Below are 14,626 nucleotides of genomic sequence, written 5' to 3'. Positions count from 1 at the left end.
TTATACCATCACAATTTACTCTTTATTGATTAAAAATGAGGGAAACATGCAGGAAAAATACAAATTCCAAAAAAAACAAAGAGATAAAAGTCGAATATTTTACATCTTCCATAATCTAGCATAAGTCCTAAGGAAGAACTTCCATTTATTGATACACGATTATTCTATCCTTCAGATTATTAAATAGTATCAGCTGGCTCTAGGATTTGGTTCAAAACTTAAGCCAAAAAAAAAAAAATACCCCAAACAAATCCATTAGTCATTTAGAAATACCATACACTTCACAAATAGCATTGGCACATGTTACCTTGTGCTAAATTAGTCCCTATCCCAGGGACCAGGGCTTCCTGGGAACCCAGGGGCAGAGTTGCACCCTGAGCCACCGCCCTCAAGAGGTTGCTCAGAAGGGCACATGCTATCCCACATGGGCAGTTTCTATTTGTTTTCTCAGCATCACTGCGCAAGCCAGCAAAGGGAGTCTACCACACATCATGCAGAAGAAATAACACTGTCCTGGGACTTGATGACCAACTGACTCCTCTACTTCCCAGCAGGGCAAAATGTGAACTTAAAGCCAAGAGTAAGCGCCGGCCCATTCCTATGTCATGCCTGTCCCATTGCACTTCCATGGTCATCTGGAGAAGCTGAACAGGGGACAGACTGCTGCTGACCCCCAGTCCAGGGGCCAGACCACCTCCAAATAGAAAGCTGGAGTGATGCCGCCAACCCCTGGACTTATAACTGATAACGGTGGGTTTGTCTGAAACCGAAAAAAAAAAAAAAAACGACTCGAACATGGGCTGACAGAGACAATATCTCTTTTCCTACCTTAGTCTCACCACCCACTCACCCCTCCCCCACCAAAAAGAAAAAAGTGAGTTATTTTTCCAGCAAGCAGATCCATCCTCTTGACTCTCTACGCTCAGCAAACTCCCTCTCTTTACCCATGCTGCTAGGACCTTAGACTTTGGTGTCCAATCCCCTAATCTAGTCTTCTCAATCCCCACTCCAAACTCATCCCCTCTCTAACATTCACTCCCTTCTTAACATGCCTCTGGATCCAGGGCAGGTAAGAGAAGCCCACAACCAAAGCTACAGGCTCAGAATGAAACTAACAGAAAAAATGTGGTGAGTCAGATGCAGGACAAGCTCTCAGAGATGCTCTAAAGGAAAAAAGATCTAGGAAGAACAACTCTTGAATAGTCACAGACCAGTAAGGCTGAAAAGGACTGAAATGATTCTGTGAGAGCCACACGACTTCTCTTTTAGTGGGGCCAAAGCCCATCTTTGTATGTCCAGGCTGAGCACTGCTTTCACAAACAAAACCTGTGAGAGCTGTCTGCAGGTACACCAAGTTCTGGTTGTGAGAAAGTAGGAAGAAAAAAAAAAAAGAATCAACCCCACTGATGATTCACATATTGCATTGAGTGCCTCAAGAATAATTTACATCATTTCTGTAGAAAAATCAAATGAACACTGTCTGCTTATAAATCGGAAAGGTCACGGCACGTGTGGTTTCACTTTCTGTCTTGGGTCAGGTTCAGCGCGTGGAAGTGTGGACCCCTCCGAAGGGTCAGTGCAGGACAGGGGAGGAAGGCAGGCCTGGCTGGCCCAGCACGAGTCTCCTTTATTGCTGTAGAAACCTCAGCCTGGCATTTGTTTCCTCGTGACGTGGAGGTCAGGCAAACTGGCTTTCATGGGAGAATCGAGGAACAGTTTCTCTTCAATTTGATTTTTTAAAAAGATTTGAAATAAATACTTCCACAATGATCTGAGTTATGATTTTTCCTGTTCAAAAACCACCTGTCTCTTGGGAGACTTTTTACAGTTACTTGATGTTTTCTCTAAAACAAACAGTCCAATGTTCCACTTTGAAGAATCTGATGGCTGAAGTTTGATTACAGTCAAATGTTTTGCACCAGCTGAAGTTAAGGCTAGCAACCCTGTCTGGAGGGAGCAATGAAGAGGGGTGCCTGAGAGCAGCTTCCGCAAAACATGTAGAAATGTCATGAACGAAAGAAGAACATGGTTGTAGGCTGCCTCTCTACCTGAGGCTGTGCTTTTTTCTAACAAAGGTTGCTAGAATTCACGTAAGATGTCAAACAACAAATAAAAATCAAATGGAAAGAAGACAACCCCTTAAATTAAATTCTCTGGGCTCTAGTGGAACAGTCAACTTCTAGATGCTACTTCAGTGGAAAAGAGAGATTCCAAGATGCCCACGTTCTGGCAGGTGTGGGTGAACCAGTAGGATGAGGAAGCCCAAGAGAGCTGCTACTTTCCACCCAGCGCCATCACTGGAGTAAGGCAAGATGAGCTGACAGATCTTCCTTCTGGGCCTCGAGGCACATGGACCACTTCTCAGACTTGAGGAAGAAAAGAGACATGTGCAGGAAGTTTGCTAACGGAACTCTTTAAAGGGACGCTGACCACTGGTGATCCAATTTTGAGAAAAGGGGGAACAATGGCAGGAAAGACACAGAAAGACCGCTAAAGCTTCTAGCTGGGAGGTTTGTTGCTGGGTTCTTTGGCAGTAGTGGGTTCAGGTCAACAGAAGCAACAGAGATACGCGTGTGTGGAATCTCCTTTAGGCCGCCTCTTCCGAGACTATAGTTTAGCTGATGCTGAGCTGGGCAAATCCTATTAGTTTACCATCGTCAGGAATATCCGAACCTTCAACACCAGATGCCTAAAACCAAACAAAATGAGAAGTCGTATTTATACTAGAAAAATGTGCAGATGTCAGTGTTAATCAGAACTAATCTGAGGAGGGGTGGGGGACAGGTCCCTGGGACACAAACAAAAGACAGATGGCGGTGTCTCTTCCAGAGGAGACCCGGACTATGTGGAAAAATGGAGTCAGACTGATTAGCAATCTGCCTTGAGAGCTCTTAGACAAGGCCTTGGGGGAGAGAGCGTCTCTGGAGGGTAACAGTACCAGGCAGGGCTACTCAAAGGGAAACATCAGCCCAGGGCCTTGAAGGGACTCAACAAACACAACCCAACACATTTTTTATTCTCCTCACTCAGGGTACATGGCATAAAGAAGCTGCCACTGTATAAAAAGGTTTAATAAGGGGGTAAGGATGAATACCAGTTTGAAAGTGACAGATCGATTTGACTGAGGTTCTTCCACAATTTTCTGCAAATTAGCTGCCACTGTAACCATACAAACAGAGAAAGTAATGAGAACCCAAGTAAATTCCTCTCAGTCATATTTTAGATACTTAAATGGTAGTTAGACTATTCCAAATAGCACTGAAAGCTAAATCAGTCCCGAAGGTACCTTTTAAACTCAGCACCAAGTAGCACAGATAAACGTGGAATCCTGTCAAGCTGTTTTTATTTTCTAAACTTATTTTTAAATGCTGAATTAGCCTAGGGAAGATACTCAGGTAAAAGAGGTGTAATTTGTTTGTGGACCATAAGACTGCAAGATAAGGTTGGACTCAGAAACTAAGACCTGTGAGCTAAGAATGGTTTGAAAGTGACAGAGATGGCACATGGTTCACAAAGCCTAAACTACTTCCTTTCTGGGAAGACTTTGCTGACTTGTCCTCAACAATGGTCTTTTCCTTCAGTCGCCTGATGATATCTTTCCTTACATTCTGCTTTTTCTACACCTAAATATGCAATGATTTTTGCTCCCCTCTTAGCTCCACAGGGTCAGGTCATCCTCCTAAACAGATTACTCATGACCAAACTACTCTAACTGGAATCTTCTGTCATTATTTCTGCCAGGAACTGTCAGAGACTGGGTGTGCTTTCATCATTATTAGAGGTCACAAAACAAGTCCAGACATGAGATTTTCTTCTTTATAGTGAACTGTCCTCTATGCCTATATTTCAGCAGAGCCAAGAACCATCAGACCTTTTTGTTCCCCCCTTCTAGTGGAATCAAAGCCTGATTTTCTAGGTGCTGAGTATACAGACATGAAACAGGGGGCACAAGGGCAGAGCACGAAGCAGTTACCTATTACTAGATCCCTTCCATCAACCAGGCCAGCAGAAATGAGTTCTTGAGAGACGCCCTCCGCTGTATCTGCAAGAATGAAGAAGGTGTTTCATTTCCTGCGCATGCATGCCAACTGCTAAATTCTCAGCTCCAAACAGTGCTGGCAACGCCAGAGCTGAGTCAGCTACTGAATCCACAAGAGTAAGAAGGTGCATGGGGTATTCTTTCCACACAGAGGGGCGCTCACAGGTCTAGTAAAGGAAAGACTGTATAACCCCCCAGATGGCAGATGGCAGCTCAATGTGACAAAGATTCTCAATAATGCCACTTAGATGCATTCAGGGTGTTAACATAAGGCACTTAACATGCTGCCACAGAGAAACTTCTACCCCAGGGCAACTCTGGAAGGGTGAGCCCTGTGAGTCTGCGGCATGATGAGCACACAACAGCTTCAGGACTAGGGACATAGAAGGATTGCTTTTCAAATTAAATTCTTTAACCTTTTTTTTTTTTTTTTGGTAATTTATTAGATTTTAAGTGTCATGATCTAAGTAATGATGTAACCAGAAACTAAGAGGACATGGAGAGAGTATTCCTAATTCACTTCATCGCCAATAGACTCAGCAGTACATTCCTGAAGACTGAATATGGAGCCTCTCAGAAACAGGAGTGTTTTTTTTTTTTTTTGGGGGGGGGAGCTGTCAACACATTGGAACAGATAACCAATATTTTCACTTGTTCCCCAAAAAAGTGATGCTGCCTGGCTTAAAGAAAAAAAAAAAAAAGGTCACCAAAAGCAGTGGATTTGTAGTGCCAACCAGCACTGAGCGCAATAACCCTGGTGACAAGAAAGAAAGAGAGAGAGAGAGAGAGAGAGAGGAGGGAGGAAGGGAAGGAGGGAGAGGAGAAGGAGGGAAGAAGGACAAGAAAGAGATAGATTTAAAAAAAGAAGAGTAAGGACAGCCCCGCTTCCCCACAGCTCTGCCCCAAAAGGGAAAGAGAGAGACAGGCCAGGAGTATGAATTGACCTGTCAACACCCATGTTCAGCAGGGAAGAAATTACAGAAGCCTCCCACTTTCTGCACCCCATAACGACCCTGGGTCCATACTCCCAGGGATAAAGAATAGGAAAGCTATCATGGGAGGGGATGAAACACAGTGATGGTGTTTCATCAGTGATGGTGGGAATTGTGTGGAGTTATACCCCTCTTATCCTACAGTTTTGTAAGTGTTTCCTTCTTATAAATAAAAGAAAGAAAGAAAAAAAAAAAAAGAGTAAGCCAGATGCAGTTCTCTGTGTCTGCGCTGTCCCCCTTAATAGTTGCCCATGATGCTGACACAGCAGGAAGAGAAAGCAGGGCTCACAGGGCAGACGTCTGCTGGCTGCAAGCCACTTCCCAAACTGGAAGCCGGGTAACAAAGGCAAGAGAAAGGAGTCAGGCAGTAGCGCAGTGGGTTAAGTGCACGTGGAGCGAAGCGCAAGAACCGGCGTAAGGGTCCCGGTTTGAGCCCCCAGTTCCCCATCTGCAGGGGAGTCGCTGAAGCAGGTCTGCAGGTGTCTATCTTTCTCTCCCCCTCTGTCTTTCCCTCCTCTCTCCATTTCTCTCTGTCCTATTCAATGATGACAACATCAATAACAACAATAATAGCTACAACAATGAAAAACAACAAGGGCAATAAAAGGGAAAATAAATAAATAAATAAGCAAGCAAGCAAGCAAGCAAAGGCAAGAGAAAAGCAAGCCGTGTCCCAGAGAGGCTCACGGTCAAGGTCTGTGCAGGATAGGACTAAGCTTCAGCTTGATTTCTTCTGTACTAATAAGGACAGACAGCCATATTCAGTGATAAGAATAAGCTTCACACTCCTACAAATCTGAGCTTCAATTCCAGCTACACCGTTTCCCAGCTGTGCAAACTGCAACCTGTTACTTCACCTCTCTATAGTGGGGTACATAATATTTCCTTAGGTGGATATTCTGAGGATTTAATGATAATGTTTGGCAAAGTGCTTGGCCCATAGTAAGCAGTGTATCAGAAATTCTCCAGTATAGCTTTTATTATGCTAGGCTTCCTAAATGAGATTATGAGCAAATGAGCTGCCTTTTGATTTAATTTACCAAACACCAACCAGAAAGCCTTTCAGTCAGTAAGATTTTTATCACCTGCTAAAATGAAAATACATCTAAAGGACAAAAACTTTACCAAAAAAGTTCTTCAAATAAGAAATTCAATGTTTTTGATGTCTCACCTCTCCCAGGAGTAAATTCAAATCGAATATCATTTAGTTCTTTTTTTGAGTTCCTATAAAAGAAAGAAAAAAGTGTAAGCTGAATTTCTGCTTACAGATTCTGTCAACATATATTATGAAAGCTGTGGCTCCAGAAAGATCATTCTATTCCCAGAGATCAAATGATTTGTCCTAATGACACCGCAGGGCTCAGCGCAAATAACTAAATCGTCTGGTCATCTAACTGTCCCACAACCATTTAAACGTATGTTTTTCATTGATCAGTATAACAACCTTGTGCTTTGGAGGTTATGCCCACTCCCATCGCAAGTCCCACTTAGGGTCACAAAAACTTGGAGGAAGATCTGTACTAGCACAGAAGAGACAGTGAAGTGAAGTGACACCAGATGCCCTTTTCATCCTTACTGCCACTTCCTCTCTGGTTGTGCCCCCTGTGCCAACCAGCGTTCACCAGGCTGGGCAGGTTCAGGATGAACTATGTGAGGCCCCCAAATGCCACAGAATGAGGATGAAGAATGCATAGTTTGAGATAATGAGGTAAAACTTTAGGAGTAGTCTTTAGACAGGACTTGATGGGTAGGCAGTTTTTGTTTGTTTGCTTACATCCAGGGTTATTGCTGGGGCTTGGTGCCAGCACCACGAATCCACTACTCCTGGCAGCCATTTTTTTTTACTATTTTATTGTGGATATGACTGAGAAAAGTTGAGGGGGGGAGAGGGACAGAGACAGAGAGAGGGGAAGATTTACACCTGCAGACCCACTTCACCGCTTCTGACGTGCCCCCCCCCCCACAGGTGGGAAACAGGTCCTTGTACCCAGTACTATGTGCACTTAACCAGGTGCATCACCGCCTGGCCCTGTAGGTAATTTTTTTTAATGTGCAGAAAGAGATGGCTTCTGTGAGTTAAAACTTGGCTCCAGAGAGTCAAATGTATATGACTGGTGGAGGACAGGTACAGTAATTGTCTCACCCTTCTATATATGTACTGAGATCAACCAGGCCTTCTGAAAGTTCTGGTTAAAGGTAGCGAACTTAGGACATTATGTGTAAAGGCAGATAATGGAATATTTACAATACAAATCCAATAATATTTGAAGATGTTACTGAAATTATGCTTAAGTAAATGTACCCACCTCTAGCACAAACTGCTCCAAAGTGATTTTTTTTTAACCTTTAACCTCCCTCTGACTTGTACAGACACCTCTGCATGTATAGCAGTCAAGACTTGCTTTTAGCTATGCTGTGTACATGATACAAATATGCTTCCAAGTTTCTAACTGAAACTGATTATCTAGAGAGGCTTTTTTTTTTTTTTTTTTTTCTGCCTCCAGGGTTATTGCTGGGGCTCGGTGCCTGCACTATGAATCCTCTGCTCCTAGAGGCCATCTTTTTCCCTTTTGTTGCCCTTGTTGTTTATCGTTGTTGTTGTTGGATAGGACAGAGAAATCAAGAGAGCAGGGGAAGACAGAAGGGGGAGAGAAAGATAGACACCTGCAGACCTGCCTGACCACTTGTGAAGCGACTCCCCTGCAGGTGGGGAGTCGGGGGCTGGAACCAGGATCCTTATGCCGGTCCCTGTGCTTCGCTCCATGTGCGCTTAACCTGCTGCACTACTGCTGGCCCTGGGAGGCATTTCATTTTCTTTTTCTCAGTATCCTTTCACAGAAAACTAGGAGTGTTATAGTTAACACATAACTGTTTAATCTACTGAATGAAATTAAGTCTGCTAGCATCAATTCAGTGATTTAACTGGCATGCCGGCAACGAACATTTTCAAGGTCAACAATATGGTAAACTAGAGTAAATGAATTTATTATCTCTTCTAGTCATTTAACTTAAATGTCTTCGAAAGTGAGAATATAAATCCAGTTCTTGCTTCCATGAAAAATTATCTAGGGGTGGGGGTAGATGGCATAATAGCTATGCAAACTGATTCTCATGCCTCAGGCTACAAGGTCCCAGGTTCAATCCCCCGCACCACCATAAGCCAGAGATGAGCAGTGCTCTGGTTTAAAAAAAAATGATCTAGAACACAATCCATTAAAAAAGCACCATCTCAGGGGCTAGGCGGGGCACAGAGGGTTAAGCACACATAGTGCAAAGTGCAAGGACTGGTACAAGGATCCCGATTCAAGTCTCCAGCTCCCCACCTGCAGGGGAATCACATCACAAGTGGTAAAGCAGGTCTGCAGGTGTCTTTCTCTTCACCCTTTCTGTCTTCCCCTCCTGTCTCAATTTCTCTGTCCTATCCAACAACAACACCACCAACAACAACAACGAAAAAAGATGGCTGCAGGAGCAGTGAATTCGTAGCAAGCCCAGAGCACCAGCAATAAATAACCCTGGAAGCAAACAACAAACAAAACATGCCACTTCGAAAAGCTAACAACATCCCTTGCAAGTATCATCTTTATTGATCCTAAAACATACGTCAAATGAAAATTTTATACTGTTAACATTAACTACAAAAGATTTCAAAACAATATTTTAATAGACAAAAACCCAATTTTTCACATTTATGTCTTAGTGGCAAAACCAAACATTCTCAAGAGTGCTCTTTTATGCATCTAGTTACTGGTTAATTTATTTTATGATTAGTGATTTAATACTGATTTACAAAATTATGAGGTAACAGAGATATTTTAATGATGGTGAATTCCTCTGCGGAAGAAGGAATTACTCAATGGTGACTGAGTGGAACTCATGAAATGACAGTCACAGTCTAAAAAGGTCTGAGCCAAGATAATATTTAGTTTCCCCGGGTCTGAAGTGAATCTTCAATAATGACTTTTTTCAAAAGCATTTCTGAGTACAAAGAGATCTAGTTAGAGCACTAGAAACAACCATAAACATTCTGACAAGAAATCTCTGGAATGTTAATCCAACTACCTGCAAAGAGAGAGAAGGTCTATGGCCATACCAGCCTGAACATGCCCGAGCTCGTCTGATCTTAGAAGCTAAGCAGGGTTGGGGCCTGGTTAGTACTTGGATAGAAGAGAGAAGAATCACTAGACTGTCACCTATGAGCAATATGCCTGGGCTTTGCTGAAGGCTCCCACCAGGAGCCATTAATCTAGAACACATATTGTAAGGGTCCTTATTTGACCTATCACAATCAGGAAGTGCTTCATTCTCCATTTTTGAGAATCTGTAGTTATTTACGTGGTCACAATCATAATGTTCAAATAAGTCAAGTAGCACTTGACTCTCCTGAAAGACGGCTTCTCAATTACGTATCAGACCCCTAACCTACACTAGCCAGCCACCTTATATACTGATGCCCACGGCCATCTTAATTCCTACTCAGAACCATAGAAAACGAAGAGGAAAATTTCTAACGGCACATGAAGCGTGATTAAAATGATGCCACAAGCCCTGCTCATCCTCCTTATTCTCACTCCTGCTATGTCCCTTAAGTCTACATTATGTGGTAAGTTCACCAAAAGTAAAAGAGAAATACACTAAGAGGATATCAAATGCAAAATCTGTTAAATTCCAGATATTTAAACTTTTGCTGCTATTTCTGAAGGAAATAACAAAACTAGCAAGCAAATAGTATTTGATGTTGGAGGGAAACACAGCCTATTCAGTTAATTACTAACATAGATTATTAGAAAACTGATTTTTCAAAGAGAAACCAACACGTACAAAGTATTCAAAACAAGTAAAATCTACTTACCTTAGTCTTAGTACTAAACTGATTGGGATCTTGGTTTCTTGTGAACTTGCTCCTGAAGACACAGCCTAAATATATTAAAAAGCATAATGTCACTGCCCGGATTATTAAGCATGGAGGTGATTAACAATCATCTGCAGAGGAGCTGTCCATTCTGCAGCCACTTTCTTCCTCTCCAGGGTTGGCCATGCTAGTGCCTAGCTCAGGAGGCTAGCCAGCCCAAGGAGCAATAAGAGCTAACTGTCAGCCTGAATCAAACATAATTGGAAAAATAATTCTGAAATCTACATGAGAGTGAATACACAACCAAGTTTACCTCTAGAACTTTATTCTTTATTCCCCTCTACAAGAGTGACAGACAGAAAGGTGAGTTTTTCTTTAAAAAAACAAAAAAACAAAAAAAACCTGCCAATGGATCACATGGGAACATACAATGCAGGATCTAAATTAGCCATCCCTCAGGAAAAACTGAAGGCTCCAGGGTCTGCCTTCCATTCTTAATGGTTAAACTCATACTCTCGGAAAACTTGCATAGCTATTCTTTGCTTACTAGGGGAAATATACTCTGTCGAAGGCATTCAGAAAGTGAATCCAGGGGCCAGGTGGTGATGCACCTGGTTAAGAGCACATATTAGGGCTCAAGGACCCAGGTTCAAGCCTCTGGTCCCCATCTGCAGGGGTGAAGCTTCACAAGTGGTAAAGCAGGGCTGCAAGTGTCTCTCTGTCTCTTTCCTCTCTATCTGCCCCACCTCTCTCAATGTCTCCCTGACTCTATCCAATAATAAATAAAGTGAATCCTATCTTTCCTTCTTTTCCTATCTATCCACCACACCTTTTCCCATCTGATGGGCAGGAATGGAAAGTCTAGGTGATGAAAATGTCAAATGAAGTTAGAGCCATAACTAACTGAAAGTTCTCTGCTTCTACAGGCAGAACACAAGATGGTCCGCTGAGCCGCAAAAGGAAAAAACTCACATTTTTCTTTCTTTCCATCTAAAGTATTAGAAAAAATAAAGACTCTAGTATTTAAAAAACAGACTCTGAAATTCCTACGCTAGCCAGGAGGCAGAAGGCCCTGCCCTGCTCACTGCTCAATGCATGCACAGAGGATTTGTTGTGGAGACCTGTCTGTGGAGTTCTCACTGTCTTGCAAGTGCTACATAAACAGATTTCTATTATTATTATTATTATTATTTACCGGGAGTTAAGCCCAGGGCCTCACACTCATAAAATAAGTACTCTCACTGAGCTTCATCCCCAGATGGCACTACCTAATTTATTAAAAAAGAAAAAAAAATCCTCATAAACTTAGCAAAAATCTAAAAGAGTAATAAAGGAAAAATCATAAATTGGAGACAATATTAATACAGAAAAGTGTAAGAGAGTAAAAAGGAAACTGAATGTCTGACATTCCTCTTAATATGAGATAAACTTTGTCAGCTGCATTCTGAAGTTACATATAATGATCTAACCGAAAAAGGGAGGGAGAGGGGGGGCTGACAAGTAAGCCAGATGCTTGGAATGCTTTTAGATTAACTTATTTTGTTGCTTAAAAACCCATGTGATTCTTTTTTTTTATTGTTGTAATTATTGTTGTTATTGATGTTATTGTTGGATAGGACAGAGAGAAATGGAGAGAGGAGGGGAAGACAAAGAGGGGGAGAGAAAGACAGACACCTACAGACCTGCTTCACCGCCTGTGATGTGACTCCCCTGCAGGTGGGAAGCCGGGGGCTTGAACCGGAATCCTTATGATGGTCCTTGCGCTTTGCACCACCTGTGCTTAACCCACTGCACTACTGCCGGACTCCTCCCATGTGATTCTTATAAAACTCCCTGTTTTCACACAGTGAAGACTGTGACAACAGAATTTCTAGTTTATCTCAAAACCTACAGAGTTGTCAGCCTCATTACATCAAGTCGTGTCCACACAAAATCTCTGCTATTTTCCTCTGCCCGGACAAGAGGCTGCCTACTGAAGTGCATGTCTGCTTTACCTGAGCTGGCACTGCAGGGGTGGGGAGAGAGACTTGAGTCGGCTGTGCAGGGGTCTGCCCGGCTGGCTGAGGTAGATGAGCAGAAATCTGTCCTGGAACTTGAAGTAAAGTACCCACTGGATCAGTTGCTGGAAACAGCTGTAACAAGAGCATACAGTGCTGTTTAAGCTCAGCGGACAGGGAGGCAGGCCTACTGACCGACAGGCGAGCGAACGCTCACAGGTGACAGTTTCTATGTACTTTGTGGGCAGAGTAGAGGTATACTGCTACATCTCTGAATACACCAGTTTCAAGTGGAAGTAAAGATATTTGTAGGCTGCTTTGCCTTTTTAACAACTTTTGGAGGCTTATTTTATTTCCCACTCAATTCACCCATTCTAAGTATACACTGTGATTTTTAGAAAATTCACAATTCAGTTTATAACACTCCCACCAATTAAAAAAAAAAAAGCCATCTTGTGCCTATCTGCAATTCTTGAGAGCTTGTTTGGAGGTTCTAGCAGGGGAGCACATCTACTCGTATACCCTCGACCGAAGACCAGTCCGTCTCTATTCGGGGGAAGACTGTCCTCTTCAACCGAGCACACAGCTTCGGGAGGGACACACATGGAGCCATGAGGGAGGAAGGGGACACCTGCCTAGCCAGCCAGATCACCCGAATCAACCCTGGCGATCAATGGGGTGACAGATGTCGCAGCCAGATCACCCTCACATCCGTATATGCAAATCTTGTTCCCAAACCCAGCCTCAGGTAACCAATGATCTACGTTGTGTATACCTTAAACTTGATGCAATAACCATAACTACTTACCTCAGAATTTGATAAAGATTCTTTTACTCGGGGCGACTAAAAGAAACACAAAAAGAGAAGGCCTGTTAACTCAAAATTTGGGCTACGTGGACTCAGTTCCATACTGCAGAGTGCTGACATGCACTTTGCATTTTGGTCTCTAGAGGAACTCAGAAGTAAAACTCTAGGAAACGTTTTGTGGGATAACTGTCATGATACTACGTTCTTTACCCAGGTAGCTAAGCCACACATCAGTGTGCTTAGCTAAAGTGTGCACAACTGGAAGTTCTTAAGAAAACATAATGGCATTCTCCAGGCTCTCACACACTAAAAAGGCCATTTTTACAAAGAACAATTACTTCTACTTATCATGAACATATTAAGCATAGTGTCTCAGACCAAAGGTAAACCACCACTTCATTATCCAACACATTGTCAAAGCAGTAATTCTGCTTATATGCATTAGTAGTGGACATCCTTGAGCCACAACTAAATATCAGTTGTCACATGAAACTCCATCTTAGATAAATTTAACAATAATAATAATATAAAAACCAGTAGTGATTCTGTATATAATCACCAAGGAGTGCAAATAAACAAATCTAGGGACATGGGGTATAACACAGTGGTAGAGCTCTGCCTGTATCAAGTCCTGGACTCAATTTCTAGCGTCACCTCAGCACACAGAAAAAATAAAATAACAAACAAATAAACACTTATCTCTAAACAATTCTACAATTGTGGGTTCAGACTTCTTAGAATGTTTGGATTTAGGCACTAAATGCAAAAATACTTAACATATCTCTAAATTTATGGTAAATTCTCTTGTTTGCTTTTCTTTTCTTTTTTTACCAGAGCACTGCTCAGCTCTGGAGGCTGGGGGGTGGGGTTAAACCTGGGACTTTGAAGGCTCCTCCTGTCATGAGAGTTTCTTTGTATAACCAATATGCTATCTTCCTGCCCTAGACTTAAGATTTCTTAAAAGTTCAACTTAGGTTTTAAGGTTTTTTTAAAATATTTTTTATTTAAAAAAATTTTATGTTTATTTACTTTTGTTGCCCTTGTTTTTATCATTGTAGTTATTGTTGTTGTTGATGTCATCTTTGTTGGACAGGACAGAGAAATGGAGAGAAGAGGGGAAGGCGGGGGGGGGGGGGAGAGAGAGACAGACCTGCAGACCTGCTTCATGGCCTGTGAAGCAACTCTCCTGCAGGTGGGGAGCCAGGGGCTTGAATCAGGATCCTTATGCCGGTCCTTGCACTTTGTGCCACGTGTGCTTAACCCACTGCGCTACTGCCAGACTCCCAGGTTTGAAGTTTTTTAAATGTTTATCATTTTATTAAGCAGAATCAATGTTGAGCTAATAGCCAACATATCAGAGAAAGCAGACTGCCAACCCAAAACTTTTCTTTTAAACTTTGCATTTAGAAATAACTTTAAATTTACAGAAAAGTTGTTAGAATACAAATAATGCCATTACACTCTTTATCCAAATTCACTATCATTAACCACTTTCTTCACCTGCTTAATAATTTATGTTATCACATTCTAACTACAGACATAAACCATCATAATGTTTCTCAACCATTTAAGAGTATGTCGCAAGCAGGTCTAGCTCTCTCCCTATCTCCACCTCCTTATCTCAATTTCTCCCTGTCTTAGCAAATAAAACAGGAGGGGGAACAAAAGGGGGGGGGGATGGCCACCTAGAGCAGGCACTGAGGCCCAGCAATAATAGTGGTGGCAACAGCACAAAAAAAGTAAGTCACAGTTATGTGTAACTTATTCTTAAATGGTGTGTTGGCTTGTAGGGATTTTTTTTTTTACTCTTTATGTATTGGATATAGACAGCCAGAAATCAAGAGGGAAATGGGTGACAGAGAGGGAGAGAGAGAGACAGAGAGAGACCTGCAGTACTGCTTCACCACTCGCAAAGCTTTACTCCTACAGGTGGGGAAC

At 42.4% G+C, this 14,626-nt stretch overlaps 1 protein-coding gene across 1 annotated transcript in view; it reads right to left on the bottom strand.

Moving 5' to 3' along the window:
• Positions 1-14,626, bottom strand: part of OXSR1 (oxidative stress responsive kinase 1) — an 86,293-nt gene continuing 71,667 nt past the window's right edge. The window contains exons 12-18 of the mRNA XM_007517070.3: positions 12,689-12,724; positions 11,878-12,015; positions 9,884-9,948; positions 6,203-6,255; positions 3,974-4,042; positions 3,095-3,159; positions 1-2,689 (exon numbers count right to left, since the gene is read on the bottom strand). Of these exons, the coding sequence (XP_007517132.1) occupies positions 2,615-2,689; positions 3,095-3,159; positions 3,974-4,042; positions 6,203-6,255; positions 9,884-9,948; positions 11,878-12,015; positions 12,689-12,724 (501 nt within the window). The 3' untranslated portion in view covers positions 1-2,614. The remainder of the gene's footprint in view (positions 2,690-3,094; positions 3,160-3,973; positions 4,043-6,202; positions 6,256-9,883; positions 9,949-11,877; positions 12,016-12,688; positions 12,725-14,626) is intronic.

Source organism: Erinaceus europaeus, chromosome 21, assembly GCF_950295315.1.
Source record: "Erinaceus europaeus chromosome 21, mEriEur2.1, whole genome shotgun sequence".
Taxonomy (NCBI): Eukaryota; Metazoa; Chordata; class Mammalia; order Eulipotyphla; family Erinaceidae; genus Erinaceus; species Erinaceus europaeus.
Note: the sequence above shows the minus strand (reverse complement) of the source record. Positions and strands in the feature narration are given on the sequence as shown.